This window comes from Tenebrio molitor, chromosome 9, assembly GCF_963966145.1.
Source record: "Tenebrio molitor chromosome 9, icTenMoli1.1, whole genome shotgun sequence".
Lineage (NCBI taxonomy): Eukaryota > Metazoa > Arthropoda > Insecta > Coleoptera > Tenebrionidae > Tenebrio > Tenebrio molitor.
Window position 1 is genome coordinate 3777301 of NC_091054.1, and position 19847 is coordinate 3797147.

At 36.5% G+C, this 19847-nt stretch overlaps 2 protein-coding genes across 3 annotated transcripts; both read left to right on the top strand.

Moving 5' to 3' along the window:
• The first annotated feature begins 44 nt into the window (after positions 1-44).
• On the top strand, positions 45-17696 carry spz3 (Spaetzle domain-containing protein 3). Of its 2 annotated transcripts, XM_069057207.1 has the most exons (5): positions 45-198; positions 260-703; positions 15998-16122; positions 16188-16562; positions 17085-17696. In XM_069057207.1, the coding sequence occupies exons 2-5, from the start codon at positions 305-307 to the stop codon at positions 17242-17244; spliced, it is 1059 nt and encodes a 352-aa protein (XP_068913308.1). In that variant the 5' UTR covers positions 45-198; positions 260-304; the 3' UTR covers positions 17245-17696. The 2 variants fall into 2 exon arrangements, with proteins under 2 accessions (XP_068913308.1, XP_068913309.1); XM_069057208.1 differs by lacking the exon at positions 45-198 and having other exon boundaries at positions 211-703.
• Positions 17697-17983: 287 nt separating this feature from the next.
• On the top strand, positions 17984-19847 carry LOC138138325 (uncharacterized). Its single transcript, XM_069058166.1, has 4 exons — positions 17984-18211; positions 18262-18397; positions 18449-18937; positions 18987-19847. Exons 1-4 carry the CDS (start codon positions 18125-18127, stop codon positions 19640-19642), a joined length of 1368 nt encoding a protein of 455 aa, XP_068914267.1. The 5' UTR covers positions 17984-18124; the 3' UTR covers positions 19643-19847.

The following is a 19847-nucleotide window of genomic DNA, read 5'->3' on the forward strand; positions in this document are numbered from 1 at the left end:
AACATAAAATAAGAAGCGGTGAACGAGTAGGTGTGTGTATAAAGTGAGTGGGGTTATATCGTACCTCTCCACTGAACCTACCAACTAATGTCACACAGTCGTGATCGAGCGCAACACCGTTTAAAAGTGTTCAGTGAGTCGGAATCACAGACTGTTAAATCGTTGCTGCAGTGTCTGCTCGTTGACTGGAAGAAGAAGGTAAACGGCTGCGGCCCTTTTCGACGAGGCCCTCCTAACCCGAGCCCTTTTCCGCTTCTAGATGGCGTGTCCTCGGTGGACGACGTGACGCCGGTGCAGGACCACCATGTCCCTCCTCAACTTCTCGTCGCCCTTCCTGGCGACCCCTAATCCGCCCTCCGCCAATTTCTTTCCCCCGCCGGTGCCTTATTCCTACCCCACGCCGCAGAAGCCCTTCCTCAGGGAGGACTACGGGGGGCTGCACCAAGGACACCAAGGGCAATTACCCGCCACACAGTTCCAGCACAACCAACAACAGCCTGCTTATACCAAAGTTACCGACGATGGTACCAAAACTAAAGTGCACGCTGTTATCGACTACGATTACGACGAAGACGAGGCGCCCGGGTTGCCGCCTCCAGTCACCCCCATACAGGGGCCGATTTATATTAAAAATGGTTCCGTTCCTGTAGTACCGCTCTATTCCCATCCCGTTCTCAACAACGGGACCTTCGTCCAGATACCGGTAAGTACAAGGACCTTCCAACAAAACTCAAAAGGACCTCAGCCCCTTGCAGGCCCTAAATGTACAAATATTTTTCCACAAAAATGCGAAAAATCCAACTAATCTCGCTTTTACAAGAATATATAAGTTCACCTACTTTTCGTGCAAATAAATTCGTCGAGACAACTCGGAACGCAGTTAAAATAAAGTTGGGCAACTTTAAGAACCAGTTTAACAAAAACTACCGGATGTAACGGTGGAATTAAAAATGAAATTTTGTGGCATATGACGTTTGCTCTATTTTTTCATAAAGGACATTCCTAACTGAAAATTCTTGATTGAAAAATCTCCACAATTTTGCCTACAGCGTTCTTAAAAATTACATTTTTTTTTTCATTTTTAGCCCAAATAACGAAAGTAACATTCTCTTACTCCCACTGTGTGATATAACTCATATAGTCATACTTATCTGGTAAGTGAAATTTGAAACTTAATTTGGTTGAGAACAACAATTAATGCTCTTGGAAGTTGCCAAAGTGCTTTTAAAAAATTCCTGTTTTACCATTTTTCATCAATACAAAATCAATAGTCTCGTGTATTGCTTTTGTTACAAATGTTCCAGAACGCAAGAAATGTTTCAAATAAGTAATTTTGAAACTCAAAAATGAAAAAAAAGTGGGTGCCAACAATAATATAAAGGTTTAAATCTAACGGAGATTCTTTCTTAAATCAATAGTCATTATCTCTGTTGGTGTTACAGAATTTTTACATATTTTTTCTGAATCAGACAAGTATAAACGTGTAGGGTGAGTCAACTATCAGGAAACATCTTAAAAAATTTATTATTTAAAGTTCAATGTTAACAAAAGCTAGGTGAGCTGCAAAGGTGAACGGTCCCAACACACAAATTCCTTTGCTCAACTGAAAAGTACTAAAGAACTGATTATCAAATCAAAATATCATTTTTGATATTATACAAAAGACCAACGTTATTTGATCTTTCTGAAAGCAATCAATGCTAAAACATAATACTGTTGTGTCAATTGCGTAAGCGTTCTAGTTTCGTGGAAATTTGTAAAAAACTTTAATTCAACTTTTTCAACAACAAAAAATTATTATTATTTCACAAGAAGCAGACAAATCACTAAAACTCGTTTTCAATCGATGCGAAAAGAAATGAAAATGCAGAAAAGTGTGTGACATTCCTTTGGAAACAATTTCAGACAATTGACATTTCGTAGTCCTGTCAAAATAAAATTGTATTCATATTTCACATAGTTTTTAATTTTATACACAAATATTTTATCGAATTTGCAACGTTTAATAGCACGGCGTGATCAAGAGTGACTGAATCTATTGGTAACAATTAAATTTGGCAAATTTGAAATTTACCATCAAAGGTTCATTTTTGTATAAACATAACCGACATAACCAAAAATGTCGTCTCAAGTTAAAAAAATCCGGTCAGTGCCGATTACGAGACAAAAAACACCAATACTTTTCAATTGTTTCATTGCCAACAGACTTAATCATTGTTGATCACGCTGTATATTACTAAAGGAACTAAAGTGAGTGTTTTTATTCCGCACGTGAAGTTTATTGCCAGAGGGCTCGGAGGGCTAATAATCACGTAAGCCGTAAGGGATAAAATATCACTTTAGTCCTGAGGCATAGACGCTATTTTTTGCACTTCCCAGTAATATAAATTTAAAGAATAAATCATTTTGATAAGTTTGTTATGAACATGGTGCTATTTGGATTACGCGGTAGTTAATGTCATAGCAACGGTGTGACGGTGTCAATAAAATTTTTCAATCTAGTGCCATTTTAAGTGTTGAAACAAATCGTGACTGCACAGAGTTTTATCGATAAGAAAATGTGTGAATCTACAAGTTTTGATTTAGATAAGGCCGCTGCCATGATTACGGAAGAATTAATACCCAAAAAACCCAAAAACTTTACGAACAGCAATATGAAGACTTTGTTAAGTGTTCCTAGGGATTTGAAATGTAACTGGGGACTAAAGGAGATACTTTACTTTACTCCCTGTTATAAGGGATTAACGTTAGTACTTTAGTCCCGGAAGTGCAAAAAATCATTTTCAGTAGTTACAAGAAACAAAGCCAATGAAAACAGTAGTATAGGACTAAAATGGTTGCCGCCCTAAAAAATCCATTCTAGAAGGTAAAATTTTTTTTATTTAGGTATGTTTTTTATTCTTTTCAATCCCTTCATTGAAATTTCGTTTCACTGTTTTCTTAATGCATCCAGTAATTTCCTTTGTCTTTTTAATTTATGTACAGTCGCGAGCAATAAATTTTGGTCGTCAAGGTAATTCGAATCGAATCGAAAATGCTCCATTGTAAAACAGTGGTAAATATCATAACCTATCATTATATTATATGACCGTAATTGTCATTTTTTTTTCTCATTTTTTGACATTTTGTTGACATAGGCATAATCGGACAGGGAAATTTTCTACATTTGTGACAATCTAACCAAATTTTGAAATGACATTGACGACCAAAATTTATTGCTCTCGACAGTATCAGTAAGTCCCTTGAAAAAGTATTACCAACTTGCTAGTTCAAACAGCAAATGTAAAGACTAAATTGCTAAGAATAATAGTAGTTTATTTAACGAGTTCGTGTAAATTGCTCTTTATGACATGAGTGGGCCAGTTTAAAACGCGAGTGAAACGAGCGTTTTAAAGACCCACGAGTGCCATAAAGAGTCCAATTTACCCACGAACGAGTTGAATACAACATTATCTTGTTCGACGAGCCCTTAAAGGCTCCAAATCGCTTAAAATCTTTAAAATTAGCTTGACGTTTCGTTTTGACAATTGTGACATTTATCAAAATCCGTTCACACAGGAGAAAATTCTCAAATTCTGACAGTGTCGAACAAAAAATCAAATCATTGACCATCCACCTCAAGTATCAACTCCTTAGAGTTTCCTCTCAGGGGATTGGCACTAACCTTGAAAAAAACTATTCGTCTAGTTTTCATTAGTGAATTTTATGAATATGATGTTATATCGGTGTTCATTTAAATGTATCCTCAAAGTAGGCGTTGAAGAGTCGACCGTGAACGTATCACAGATTACAGATCACGGATCGGCTGTTTAAATCTAACCTCACTTTTTGCGTTGTTTGTGTTTTACTCTGGACACTGACGTGTGGTGCGTTCACAATCGACTCTTCAACGCCAACTTCGAGGATAAATTTAAATGAACGCCCGATATGTATTAATGTCCCAATGGACTGTTTTTTTCCCAGGGCTTGCATAAATGATTCATGCATCAGGTGTGCTCCATTTATTAAAATGGGAACACGGCCTTCTTGTGACATGAATCATTTATGAAAGCCATCTAGAATCCAAAATCTGATGATTCATCGGCATTTAAAAAATATATTTTCCAAAAATACATCGGGATTTGGTTAAAATTGGAAAACTACGATTTTGAGGGAGCAAACATTTTGAAAATTGTCTTGTTGGTTCTAAATCACTTTGCTGCTATGTCCCCACCCCGTATCTGATCGTTTACTCTAAATCATCAAATTATAAAGGTCTCGACCCCTGTTTTTGTTTTGGTCGTCGCCGCACCGTCCCAAAACACGTCAGTTTCACAAGAGATTAGAAAGTTAGACCGCTCCACTGATGCAATTTTCTTCCGATTTTTCGGCGAAAACTCGTCGAGGCCGCCAAAAGCGACGACTCATCAAATTGACCGTTAAGTGTTAAACACTTACAGAAGCCAACCTGTAATTACCTCCCGTAACCGTGGCATAATTTACACCGTCAATGGCCGGACGAGATCCATATCTCCGCAAGAAAACGTCCAAAATGAATGAAAATGAGATGTTTCATCCGTCACGATCGTTCAAAATGGCACATGATTTTTCGGTCACGTGACAGCCACGTGTGTTTACTTTCACGCGTCTCGGTTGCCGTGGAGATTGGACGTCACGTGTCGGTGGGCCACGTGAGCCACGTCAAAATTTTAGTCTTCGTCGAATTTCTTTCGTAGGTGATTTATGTAACGGCGACGTATTCGAGAGCATTCTGGTTTTCACTTGGTAAGAGAGCCGAATCCTTTCACTCGCCGTGTGTACGCGACCTTCGTATTGGTATTTGATTGTTTCCTTTGTCTCTTTCGCTGTCACTCGAATGTGTAACATTCGTAACGCAAGTCTCGAGGGTTTTCCGAGAGGCGCAAAGCGGACCCGTAGCGTTCCAAGGAGATGACCCATTGGGTAACAGCGCCGCAGACAATTACGCAACGGAAATAAAACTTTCACAGGCCTTGGACACGTATTAGTGGCTCATCTCTTCGTACTCCACCGGCGTTTTTCTCGCAAGCCGTTTCGGCACGTTTCGCCGGAAACGCCTTAACCTTTCCTTATGAAAGGAACGGGCCTCCGGTTTCATGCACGATTAGTTTTTCTCAAGCGCCCGATTAATTATTTCATCGTTGTTGACCTCGTTCTATATGGATCTAATACAGTTCCACTTACGAATACGTAAAGCTACAAGAATGTGAGGGCGGTGAATGCGAAAATATGAAAACTTCCAAAAAAAACTGTTGCGTTCGCACCGGCCGACGACCTTCCCCGAGCCTTGTCACATTTTTTGCGTTTGTCAAACATATTAAAAACAACGCAACACCGAGTTTTTAGGGATTTTACGTGACGTACGCTCCCATTCAGAATTTGCGACAGACAGCAATCATGACACGGAACTCCGTAAGGATGTGGCATTGAGTTAAAAATAGAAAGATCAGCGAGAAGACAGGGGTTGACGGATGCGTCCGTTTGCATAGTCGCCGGCCCTTCGCTTGGATTGCATACAAATCCGTCCGCAACTCTTTCGGAATTTATTCTTAATTCCTTAAATTTATGCGGCGTGTGACATCTTTATACCGTTTTATTACTCGGCTTTTATCACAGCCTTGACGATGACTAAAAAATCATAACATTGGACCCCCCTGACCCCTCCGAAAGTGGTCTCGTCTCTTAAATCAATAATTGTTTGAACCATGACATCACGGATAACAGCTATTAGACTTATTCCATTTCTTTCCTGATTCAATCCTTAGTCATCATTATTTTAAGTGACAGGTGTTCCTAAAAACTCAGTCTAAAAATTTCCTGCAGACTCCAAAAATGTTTTTATTTGTGATTTTGTATATAAAAATATGTTTCTCGCTGTGACCGTTCAAAAAGAAAAATGTGCGGGAACAACAAAACCACCAAAGGTGGTTTCCATTTAAATTTCAGGACACAGTTTCAGGTAATATTTTCGGTGATATAAAAACAAAACAAACACTTATTAACATTCAGATTCGACGGTTGTGACTTCATTTGTTGTTTTTTACAATTTTATTGTAGCAGAAAACGATCACCGGAGCGATAATTCTGACCACAATAACCAATAACCGCTCTGTAACATGTTCACGTACACAAAATTTCGCAATTAATATGAGCTGTGCCGCTTCCGATAGCTACCATACGGTATGTGGAGTCGTGATAACATATTTTTATTTCGACGTAAGGCTGAATGTAAAAAAATTTATGAAATCTAAACAAATATAGAAATTTGAAGCAGATTTTGCAAAATATGACAAAACGAAAATTTTCCGAAATCAAAATGAAGATACATATTGTTACAAGAAAAATCTGCGTTTCCTATTTAATTTGAGTAGTTGTTTAAATTCTTTACTTACTCAACTATAAACACAGCTTTCGTAAAAAAGTCCAAGTAATACATATGTTGTAATTGACGTTAAGAAAGAAAAGATACTTAAAATCTTACTTAACTCAATGATCTCACTATTTTTAAATAATATATATTTGAATAATTATACTTCAAAATGTAAAACTGAAGAGAAGTATAATTTCATAATTTATTGCATTTCCTAAGCCAATTGTTTCTGTTGGAAAGAAACAGTTAAGCAAACATATTTTGACGTCAAGATTTTGATTAAGTTAAGTAGTTTTGGTCGCGTTGGATTTAGGCAAAAATTTCAGATTTTTGCATTCCATTCTTTGTAAAATATTATATTTGAATTTTTTTTGGTTTCTATAAATCCTTATCCTAATCAAATAATAGTTGTAATCCAATGATAATAATTAATGCAACGAGTGCATAAAGTAATGCTTTTTGCACAAATGGAAATTTTGACTACACGAGCCGTAGTCGAGTGCGGTAATCCCATGAGTAACACAACGAGACATGCATGATTTCTGTCTGCAATTAGAAAAATGTCGTCAAAAGACAAAACTGAAATTTGACTTTTCTGAAGCCAAGACTGCCAAACAACTTCAATTGTTTGCAGAAAAAACTTCAGAAAAAATGGAAAATGGGAAAAAGATACTCAGAAAAAAAAACACAAAATATTAGTAACATTACATACAAGATTAGCACTTTTGTCTTGCAAAAATTAATAGTTATTCGCATTACGTATGCGGTAGGCTTCATTTTACAACGCCAGGTTTTTAGTTTGAAACACGACCGCGAATCGGGACGATTTAAAAAAACCGAGCGATGTAAAATGTCTACCGCATTAGTAGTTATTAATCTTTTTGGCCGATGATCCCTTACTTGTTTTCTCAAATTTGAAATTTGTTGTAAGTAATAATTTTGCAAAATCTGTCAATAGACTGATATTTGATAAACGAAATGGCAGAAAGTCGTCTATGATACCGATAACTGACATGCTTACGATTTATACCACAAGATGGCGCCATCATATTTGAGAGGAAAACAATTAAGTTATGTTTATGATAAGCTAACAGGTTTTTTGGAGGTCCCTGAAAGCTTAAAATTTTCGCGTCAGTTTACACACTCCGTGCGGTAAAGTGACAGATAGTTTGCTTTGAAAAGAACTTATCTTATTTATTTATTCTCATTTATTTTCAAAATTGTAACAAAGGTCAGGTTTTCAAAATTTTTGCAACCAAAAAGGAGCCGAGTTCATTTTTAATAACCCCTTGGCTACATATCGTGCAAGAAGAAACAATTCGTTGATCTTTTTTCTTCGTCCAGTCGAAACGAAATTTTGTTGATGTCACAGTCCTTTAAATGACAGATTTCTTCATAACTTTAGTACGTGAGTCTGATGGAGGGAACAATGCTTGACTTCGTGACTCGTATTGTGGTCCCCGAATGCTAACAACATAAATGTATAAAATTATAAACGAATTTCTCTTTAAAACCCACTCAAAAAATTCTATTTCATTTGTAAAATATTTTTGTTGTAGTCCAGACGAGAAAAACATTCTTAAAAAAATTAAATTTAATTTCAAAATTCATAACAAAGAGCTAAATATGTATTTTTTTAAAGTCCACAAAATTCCAGCTTTGTTGCAGAGATGTTGCACAGCATAAACAAAAGAAATTGGTAGGGCAGAACGAAGACTCTTTCCGAATTATAAATATAGAGTGAAAATGCTTACTGGCTTGAGACTCGTTCCTTACGTCACTCGTCCCACAAGTGCCGGCGCGCCCGTAAAGATTAATTTACTAAGCGCGTCACATAAATAACTATTTCACCAAAATTTTCAAAAAATGTAAATATACAGGGTGTATCTAAAATGCGTATGTTAATTTATAATAACAGAGCTTGTTCAATGAAACATTTTTCATATATACCTAATACAATAAGTGGTCTAATTTTTTCCAACAAAATTTGTCATTTAAGACAAGTGTAGCTTTTGCAACGAAAATTACATACACGAGTCAACGAAGGATACGAGTGTGATTTTCCAAAAGCAAAAGCTACGAATGTCTTAAATGACAAATTTTGCAGAAAAAATTAGACCACGAATTGTATTCGACTTGACAATCCACCGAGAAAATTTTTGTCGAGTTGACCTAATAAATTTGACATTTCATTTTGACAAATTTTTTCGCTGAAAAACTGAAAAACGTTGTTTTTTCACTCTGCTGGTTGTTTTTTCACTCTACCCGGTGTTTTTTCACTATAAATCAATTTGATTGGTCCAAATTTGAAAAATGCTGCAATTTGATGGGTTAAAAAGTTTCGAGTTGGATTGTCTATTTAAATTTTTTAAGAAGAAGCGTTACATTGATTAAAATTAACACACGTATTTCAGATACACCTGTATATGTATTTCTAAATTCAAAGTACAAATTCAAAAACATTAAAAGAAAAAGATTATTTCTTAGTTTCCTTGAAAAAACTTCATTAGACGGGAAATTATAGATTCTGTAATTGTTTTTACTTTTCGATCAGTGAAGCCAAGCAGTGGTGAGTGTTTGGATGGGTGACCGCCGGGAATACTTCAAAGCTTCACTACTTGATTTCAGTATTATCATTCATAGTCAGTATATACATAAATCCGGCCTCGATGCCGTGCCCTCTTTATAAAAATTATTATTATTATAACGTTTTATAACTCATAATTAAAATTTTTACTCAACTCAGTCCTTGCACCTATTAGGAGGAAGCGATGCGGTGCAAAAAATGTTTTTCTGCAACGTTCAAACGTGTTTAGAATATTAATAAACGATGTTATTTGACTTCCCTGTGTACTCATTTTGGTAACACACTCAGTATAAATAAACGTGTCGATTTTTCGAGGTGTGAAACCGCAAGTTAGAACGTCAACTAAACAAATCAGAATAAATCTTCTCCAGGCTAATGCTCCTCCTAAACCACACAATAAAACTTGATTTTGTTTAAACAAAAGTTGCATCATTGAGAAATGTAGAACAACATGGATTTCTTTGTTCGCATCCAACTGCACAACTCGTGTATACAGGGTGATTATAACGGTACGCCGTAACGGTATACAGCGTATCCAACAACAGTTCTATTCTCACGTTACGGTTGTAACCGACCAACTAATTGAAAGAAGTCAGAAACGAGATGCTCATTAAAAATCGATTAAAAACTTATTAAAATCAACGTGCGTTCGTGCGTACTTTTCGGGTGCAAAAGTCAACGTCCGGCCCCACCGCAGGACCGTCAACCTTCCCATCCCCAACGCGAATCCCCACAACAATAAAAACGCTTCACGCAAGGAAGATCCTGTGACCTTCACATAAGCGTTCGCACATCGAATTAATTTCTGCATTCGCACCAAACATCATGCAGAGAATACACAGTTGATGTGAAAATGTGTTCGGATCGCGGCGCGGTTTTCGTCGGCAGCTAGTGTCAAAAAGTCCAAACAGTCGAAGACACATCCAAAGAGGCGCGGACGAAGAGAAACGATGACAAACACGAAATGCACTTCCTTCCCGTCCAGATTGGTACGTAATGGATTAATTGTTATGCGAATTGCGAAATCGGTTGGCGGTTTGCGACGCCCCCGAGAAAAAAGCCTTGGAACGGTTCTGTTCGCATCAATGAACGCTTTAGACACACTTGGTTACGGTTGTAGTAACCACACTTGGTTATTGTTACCGATTTTCACTGTGCCATTATTGTTTTTGTTAAAGTTGTGGGACATGCGCATTTTTAACCTTGATTGGCTAAGGTCTGCCTTGGTTTGGCTGGCCTCGTTGTCCAACTAACAAACCAAGCAAGGCCGTCGATTTCGTTTGTTTACATTCGAATTTGGCGCCTTCTGTTGCGATCTTATCGGGGGCGCGGCCACGTGTCCTGCGATAACATCGCCGCCGCCTTTTGTTCGACGGGAAAAAACAGGAGACAAGTCGTACGCACCGGAAGGCAGGAGCCGGCACTCCGGGGCGTGTCAAGGTCCCAGAACATTGACTTTCATCGGACAAACCTTCGCCAGTCAGCGGTGTCAACTCCTTTTTGCACAGGGCACGGCGCAGATTTGGCGACCGACTGAACCCGATAACGGCGACAGATCTTTATTTATTCATTTATGCGGCCTGGCCGTTTTCATTGATGCTAATGACAACCTCGTGTTGCCAACAAACACTCTCACTCGACGAAACATCTGATTCCACCGTTGCGGACACGTTTCGCCTCCGGCCTCCTCTTGTGCCTCTCGCGACCAAAATTTTAAATTTTTTCGCATTTTCGTTTTCGCCTGAAACCAAAATTTCACTATGATCTCGCGCAACATCCTGAATTTGCAACACAAAAAATGTTACACCGTGACAGTTTTGTCCTGTCATGGTGCTTTTTTAAAAGTAGACGTCAATAGTGACGTGTTTGTCAGTTCTCGGATTGCAAAAACAGCCAACTTGTGACTTAAAAGTTTGAAAAAAATTTTCTGCTTTAAATTCGACACAAAACAATCATTCTAGGTTGAGTACACATGGGTTGAATAATAATTTGTTATGACGAAGCTAATAAAAAAATTACAGAAAAGTTCTAGTGCAAAAACATAAATAATTGCGAAATTATTAATATAAAGTGATTAAATTTTATGAATCTTAATTAAAATTGTGTCTTGGATATGCAATCAAAACTCTTGAAATTTCGGGTATTCCAATTATTCTTGATTGCTTCTGAAGGAGTATCACATTCCTTGAATCTTTGATAATTTTTTAAATTTTATTAAATATACATGTGATACATCATTTTTACAGCATAAATTAAAAAGTCTGTGTTATGATTAAATGCTTCGAAAGTCTGCATCATAGTCCTAGTGAAATATAAAAACTACTGCTCTGGTATAATTTATAATAAGGATAGTAATCTAGTAGTCTATGATTATATTTCATTCACGTCAAAATCTAATATTCAATAAATCATTTTTATTGGTATCTCGCTGTAATCTAGGCTAAATGTGCCATAAGTCGAGAAGAATTTCACCATACACCCAGTATACAGCAGGTGAAAAAAGATATTGTGAGAGTCCTTAGAATTAATTAGTTGGTTAATTAATTAATTAAAAATGTGGCTTCAATTTCTTAACCCTGATTTTACAAATATTTTGGATGAAAAGTGTCGTCACAATTGATAACTGGTGTTCAGAAACTAATCCGTTTTGGGTGGCTTCACGTGACTATCTTGCAGCGTCAAATCAGGCCTCTACGTGGGTCATAACAATTTAAAAAAAATAGCGTCGCATTTTTTGTCAAAGACCTCCAAGTATGTATTTTAAAAAATCTTTTATGAAATTGTTATTTAGTTTTATTAAAAATACCTTTGAGGTTTACTGATAAAAAATACAGCAAGCCACCTGTCTCAATTGTTTTGGTGATTTTTTTGTTGGGTTTTAACAACAAAAATTATAAAAAATGTAATTGTAAGATAAAAATATAAAAGAGATACAAAAAAATGAAGAGAAGAAAGCAAGAGAAGCAAATTGTAAATGCTTTTTCAGTCTGACAATTTAATTTTCTATTGCAATAATAGATAAGGCAGACCAATCTTTGTTCTTCCCATATTGTTCCCGAAAAAAAAAATTTTTTCAGAAAGAATATTAATTTTCTCCTGAACCCACCGAAACAGGAAACAGGAATGGCAAAAAAAGATAACGTGCACTTAAAACTTCACGAGAATTGCTGTCATAAGATTTTCTTTATCAATTAAATTCGGTTAATTTCATTATACAGGGTATTTCACGAGTGATAATGAGCCCGGCGGAATTGAAAATGCAACCCACAATACATTTCCAAAGTGAACTTGGCTATTTTAATATCGTATTGTTTTAAAATGAAATTATTTTATTTGTCACAACTGACATTTACGAAAAAGTTAAAATACAACGATTAAAATGTATTCGAGCGATGAGAGAAACCAGACGTGATTTTGATTTATGGCAAATGTAATAAAAATGCGCGTTTATGCAGACAATTTTTCCAAAAAACTCTTCGTTGTTTCACAATTCCATTTAACCAAACGAATGACGTTTCTGTCAAAATTTACGAAACTGCACAGCCAACCACGTTTTATGTTTGTTTTAATCAAAAAACACATATCCACGTTAACTTTGGAAATGTATTGTGGGTTGCATTTTCAATTGTGTCGGGCTCTGTTGGAATAAGGTTTTTTTTTTTTTTATTATCACTGATCTTGTAAAACTTTAGACAATTTATTTTTTAAACATTGGCTTAATGAGAGCAGTTCAAACAAAATCCTATCCGACTGACCTGACTCATTTGACACAATTCTTCATCAGAACTATGTACTTATTACAAAAAACATTTGAAATAAAATGCCAAAAGTTGTGTAATTTTTTTTAAATTTAATTATTCCTACTTAAACACCGTTCGCGTTGTTTTGGCATAATGGGAGATCATGATTTATTTTTTTAACGTTGGACACACTATTTGTTTTCCGTCACTGAAGTGCCTGACATGCGGACCTATCAAAATGAACATAACATGTTGCTGAATTTCCCGCGATGTCTGAGTATTCTTCTATGGCAAATTAGTAAAGCTGACAACAATGCACGCTGTTTATAACCTCAAACTTTGAAAAACATAACCTAATTCAACAGACAGCTTTACTACCAAATTAAATGCAAAGTTTCCATTATGCCAAAACAACGAGAATGCATTTTATATTTTGTTTCCGTGCCACACGTTTTCTTAATGAGCAAAATTAACGTAACTATGGCAAAATTAACAATATTACTTTTTTGAATTCGACATCGACCAAATCGAATATTTTAAGTTGGTTGCAAAAAAAAGGGAACTGACACATTTTTTCAATTTTTTCATAGTGTGAAACATTCTTACTACAGATGGGTTAGAATTATGTATGATCAAAATTCAGTGACATTTTTAAAAAATATTTGACAGGTATTGTGAAGTTGAAAATTAATTAACAAATACACATAACCAAATTTTCATTTCCCTTTTTTTTGTGCCACCAACTGTACTATTCAGAAAAAATACTTCAAGTTCTTAATAAATTAATTAATAAATCAAACAGTCACAGTTATTTCACAACTCAAGTTTGCACTTCCAATTTTAATAATTCTAATTGTTTTGTTAATTAGAAGTTCTGCACTTCTTACTGCGGATGTTTATTAACGAAAATGGCCCACTTTTTCTCAAAATATCATTACATATACAAAGTAAATTATTTAAAGATATAGGTTGTTCAATTTTTAAAAACGTATTTACAAATAAATAACAAAAATAATCCCTTTAATTTATTAAAAAGAAATATTCGGTCCACATCACACAGAATGTTTTCAAAATGTCAAACAAATGTCAGGTCGTCCTCCTATTTTTTTTTTACATTTTAAGTAGAACAAAAGTACAATCACAGACTTTTGATTAAACTGATGATAATTATTGTTAAGGTATTTGTGTCAAGCGCAAAATCTACAAAAACAGCAGATTTAAAACCACCTTCTAGGCTGGCAAAACAATTGATACCTCCCGGGGGCGCATCGTTGTCAGCAATTCTTGTAATTAAGAATATTTTTTATTACCAATTAAAAAATACACTTAAATTATACAATTTAATTAAATCGAAAACCAGTTCTCGAGTCATCTGCAATTAAAAAATAAAAACCGAACCTAATAACTGGTTACAAAAAACTTTAATGTGATAACAACGATATAATCGGTATAATTATGATAAATTATTGAATCATAAATTTAATTCGTTAAACGGAAACGTTGCCCAAGAATGATCCACTTCAAAAAATTATATCCTAGAAGTTTAAAAAAGAAAACATGGAACAATTTTATTTTTCCCATGCTTTAGCGCCTTGATAAATTGATTACAAAAAGTTGTGACTCTCATTTTGACATTAATTCTTAATTAATTTTCTAAAATAAACAGAATAACCAACATTTTTATTATTATGTCAAAAAAACCGCATAACCTTTTACAGTTACAGAAGTGCTAATGTGTAACGAAAGGTATGTGCAGATCTGTGATGCAGTTTTTTAGAAAACACAAACCACAGAGATAAATGTCAAGCCGGGAAAAAAACAGCAGATTTCTCCCAAAACCAAAGCGTACGGTCGGTGGACAAATAAAACTGGGACACTTAAAATTTAATCTATGTAAATCAGACCATTGAATTGTCAATATATTTGTCAGTATCTCTAGAATATGTCATACGAAAGTTAACCTATTTGTGACAAAGCCGTATTTAAACGATGCAAATTTGTAAATTTTGACTTATGTGATTGTCATTTTTGTCCCAGTTTTATTTGTCCATCGACTGTACGTCATTGATATGATAAATTTCCTGTTGGATAAATTATAACAAGATCCACCCAACCTATCTATTTTAATTAAAATTCATCTTTTACTACTTCTGTTTGGGAGCAGCAGCTAATTAATTTGGAAAAAATTTTATTCGACACCTCCAAAAAACAATCAAATTAGCATATTTTTTGCCAGTAAGGAAATGCCAACAATTCGCAGGGCTGGGGCGCCATACTGGATTCTTAGCATTTGCAATTCCGTTAACTGTTCCATTGTCCGTGACATTATAATGAAATTCGGTATTGATATACACCGTGTGTGCAAAACGACCCGAGGCGTCCAGATATGTCAACAGATTTGTCCCACCGCCTACTCCATTTGCGGAAACAACAGTAATAATGACTCGTGTATAACAAATGAGCCAAAAAAAAAGTCGCACGCTCGATAATTGCTACCGCGGATCAAGTAGGCTTGAGAAATTTTCGAAAACAAAATGTCACCTGTCAACGTTATCTGTCGCCCTTGGAATACCGCATTTCTCTTAGGGGCACAGTCGACGGTGACAATTCGATTGTTTCAGCGCGCTCTTCGCGAACCGACCGGAAAACACGCGACTTTACCCACATCGCCGACCTTGCTCTTTAAATAACAATGTTAGTCACCCAATTGTTATACTTCTTTAAACAAAATTACACGGCAAAGGTGCACATAAGAGCGATTTTTTCCCGGAGCCAGGACGAATGCGATCCTTGGAAAAATGGATTTCATAAACGGATTCACGTCCTCGTTAATTCGATGAAAAAAACGTGAGCCATCCGGCCGGATCCACACCGGATCAATCACCGGAAAGTCAACCGCTTCCGGTTCGCTCGTCCCATTGGCGCGCATCCCTCACGTGGTACAACAAAATGGCGACGGATCTAGATCGACGACGAAATATCTCAACAGCCACCTATGACATTTCTAAAAGTAGTTTATCATAACACCTGACACACTTAATGGTTTCTGATCCTAAAATAATTCATGAAAGTTAATTTGCTCAAAAAGTTCTTTTTTTTCTCTAGATTATGTAACAGAATGACGTTTCTCGATTCAGTTTTTTTTTTGGATCATGTGAACTATGGATTTCTTGCACCAATAAAGAATTGTTTTGCGCGATTGTTTAATTTGGGTGTGCCTCAGGGGGCTGCTCCGCGACCTGTAATTTTTTGTGAAATATAAAATTTTTGTTTTTTTGGCAGATACTGTGGACGGCGCTGTCCGTAGCCTTAGGTTTAGAATTGCGTGGCGAATACATACGGGGCGTCCCTTGCATAAAGCGTCACCAGCAATTATTCTGCCCAACAGCAGGAAATTCCTATCCATTGTGAGTCAAATAGCGCAAACAATGAACGCTTTTTTCGCCACAACAATGACGAATTCGATTTCCAGAGATCGAATAGAATTATTCATAGACGAGAACAAGGCACTGATGAAGAGGATGTACGGGGAGTTCGACATGGGATCGCCCGAGTACGGGCCCGGCCGGAAAAGGAAAAGATCGACGAAGCCGGGCGTCCCGGATCTGCACTTCGATCCCGGACCGGATCCGGGAGGAAAAACCGGAGGAGAGTCGTTCTTCAGCCACATCAGAAACCCGAGACAGAACTTCAGGAACAACCAGAGCTCGGAGAGCGGACGGGTCGACGCCTGCGAGAGCAAGGTCGAGATCGTGACGCCCTACTGGGCCTCCAATTCCGCCGGAAAAATCCGGGCCATCGTCAACACGCAACACTTCGAACAGGCCATCCACCAGGAGGTGTGCGCGTAAGTGGACTTTTCATTTTTTTTCTTTTAAAATTACGGTACGAGCAAAAAATAAAACATCAATGAATGAAGAATATGGGAAGAACATACAGGGTGTACAGATATTTTAACCACGAGCTACTGGCTTCATGTAGAACTCGGAAAAAATATTTAAAAAATTCTACAATTTTTTTAAATTGCTTTTAGTTTTCTACGTTGTCTTACAACCTTGTAGGTAAAATTTCGGCACATTTTAAAAATACACCCTGTATATCATGTTTTATAAAATGTACGCCAATGCGAAGGAACCTATAGGAAATATGCTTTAAAACAAGGAAATCGCATTGGTGTACGTTTTATAAAATATGATATACAGGGTGTATTTTTAAAATGTGCCGAAATTTTACCTACGAAGTTGTTTGACAACGTACAAGACTAAAAGCAATTAAAAAAAACTGTAGCTCAAAAAAACCTCGTGATAAAAGAATAATGTTTTGTCCCCCATTTTTGTAAATGTTTGACATTAACTGAATTAATTTGCAGGAAAATGCGCACAAACCGATGCTCGGGCGACTGCGGTTGCGAGCAGAAGTACAAATGGCACCGCCTTTTGGCCTACGACCCGGATAACGACTGCAAAGGCATCTTCATGGATTGGTTCCTATTTCCCTCGTGTTGCGTCTGCCGATGCAACCCCACTTAGCAAGTTTTCTGTTAAAAAAAAATCCCGCATTCCGACTCGGCAACATCTAAACGATCCTTCTGCAGCAAAAAGAAAAGCAGAAACTTAATACTCAATGTGCCAAATTGATATTACGATCACACCTTTACTAACTCCCTTGTATTAAATCTAAATGATATAAAAAAAGAACAAAAAACAAAGAAAATGTGCAATCTAAGCATGACTGAAAATACTCTAATCGAATATTTTGTATTTTTTTTTTTACTTGAATCCAACGCGAACGTTACCAGTCAGTCTTGTTTCTTATCGATTTATTATAGTTACCATTCTAGGAGTAATTTTCTATGATTTTATTTATAAAACAATGTAAAAAATAATCGATTAATTACTTGAATGAATTGTAGTAGATGGCTGCCATTTTCTATAGCATTATTTTTAATAAATTATTTGTAAAATACACAATCACTCTCAGACTTGGATTTTTTCGTAACCTACGCCACACAATGCTGTCCACCCCCTCTACGTGTCCACCCAATATCACTGCCCAATGCCCACATTCAAACCACTTAAAAAAAAACTAAAAACAAAAAAAAAGTACTGCAAAATTCATTCAAAGGTCGCCTAATTGTCACACATGCCCACACGCATAATTGCAATTGAAATGGTATAATAAATAAAAAAATTTTTTTCTAAAACTTGGGGGAAAACTTGAAATTTAGTAATTTTATGTTTCGCTGTTGGCACGACCAAGTTGAAACGCTAGTGTCAACCCTGCTTTTTGACAGTGCGCAGAACTTCGATTTTTTGTTTACATATGCAATGCACAAAATAGTCCGAAATTAATGAAAATCCGAAAAAAAAACACAGCAAATAATGCCATTCAGTTGTGAATAAGATAAATATGCACTTTATCTTGTGCGCGTTGTGGGTTTTTGTCATAATACGGCAACCTGCGTCATGTTTTTATAATTTGTGTCACACCCCCAAGGTGAGTACGTTTTATGTATGACACAATATCTTTCAAGTTACGTCTTGTAGAACACTGCATTGAGCAGCGACGAATGTTCAGAATTATATTTTGGACCCAGCGAAAAAGAAACAAATTTAGGACACATTAAACTTGAATGGGGACAAGACGCTCTCAAAGTTACCCCCACGGCCTCTTCATGGACAAGTACTCCTACAATGCAAATCATTGTTGCGTATTAATCACGCCCGTTTTTAGACTCCTTTTTACGAATTTCTTCGAAAAACAACAAAACCAACCAATTTTGTAGCAAATTGTCTGCAGAAAAAACACCCAATTTCTACTGCATCTCAATTAAACCTGAGACTGAAAATGAAACATTTCTTCTTGAATACAAGGTTGAGAAACTTCCAGAAATTAGTACAAGACAGCTACTTTTTTCCATACATAACTGGACAGAGTTGCCACTTTTTCCTTACATTGATCTAACAGACACATCTTGTCTAGTTTTAAAAGCGCAAAAACTGACACCTGCTAACATAACTTATTACAAAGTAGAGGCCTATAAAGAGAAAAATGGCAACACCAATTTACAAGATCTACAATTATTTACTTATGAAGATGAGATTTCTTATGAACTGTACACTTATAATGATGAAGGAAATTACTATTTTGTCATATCAGTATTAAGTAACAGCTGTTCTGATAATTTGTGTTTGAAAATATCAACTCCTAAAGTTTACATTGGTAATAAGCGCGCCCTCTGGTGGCACAATTAATATTTCAGCTGTTTCAGGGCGTAAGAGCACTCGCGTCGTCATCGGAATAGTGGGGGCCAGTTTCATCCTGCCATTTGTCCTGTTCATCTTCCATGTTTTAACTAAAACGTATCCCGCTGACGAAAATCAGTCGGAATATGAAACCAGACTTGTGATAGCTTATAAGTCTTCCTTCAAAAAACACAACGATGTGGTTTTTGCTTTGGCATCTCTGTTAGAAAAATTAACTCTAAATCGAGTCGACGTGGTCGATTTGTCTAAGAAAAACCGAAAATTCCTGGAGAAATCCTGCATAGACTCCGTGGTCCTGGCCAAGTACGTCGTGTACGTGGCGCCACCTAGACACGACTCGAACCCGATTTTGGTCGACAAGTGGATGTCAGAAAAGCAATTCGTCGCTGTCATTTTCGACCACTGCATCGACAAGTTGCCAGACTTTTTTGATAATCACAAGACGTTCAAGTTGTTTGAAGAATTCGACAAGTTCATTTGCGCTTTGAACATATCCGAAACGCACAACCCCGCCCTCGAAGAAGACTTAAGAAAAAAGACTGCAGAAGCAAAGATTGAGACTGACCGGTATACGAACGTGGATGTTTTACCGAAAATTATCGTCACCGATTCCGAACCCCAAGAACACGACTCGCTTATTTCGACTAAGGTGGTTTTGTAATAAGACTGATCCGACCCGCGCTTATGGATGGCTGTTTTAACTTTTTGCTGTAAATGAAAATTAATATGATGTCATTGGTGTTGCGTCACCACAAACAAAACAACAAAGGCTTACCTGAAGTTGATGTCATAATCGGTGAAATTGTTTAGATACAGTAATCAGTGTTTTTAATTAACCTGAAAATAATAAATGGGATTAAATGTCA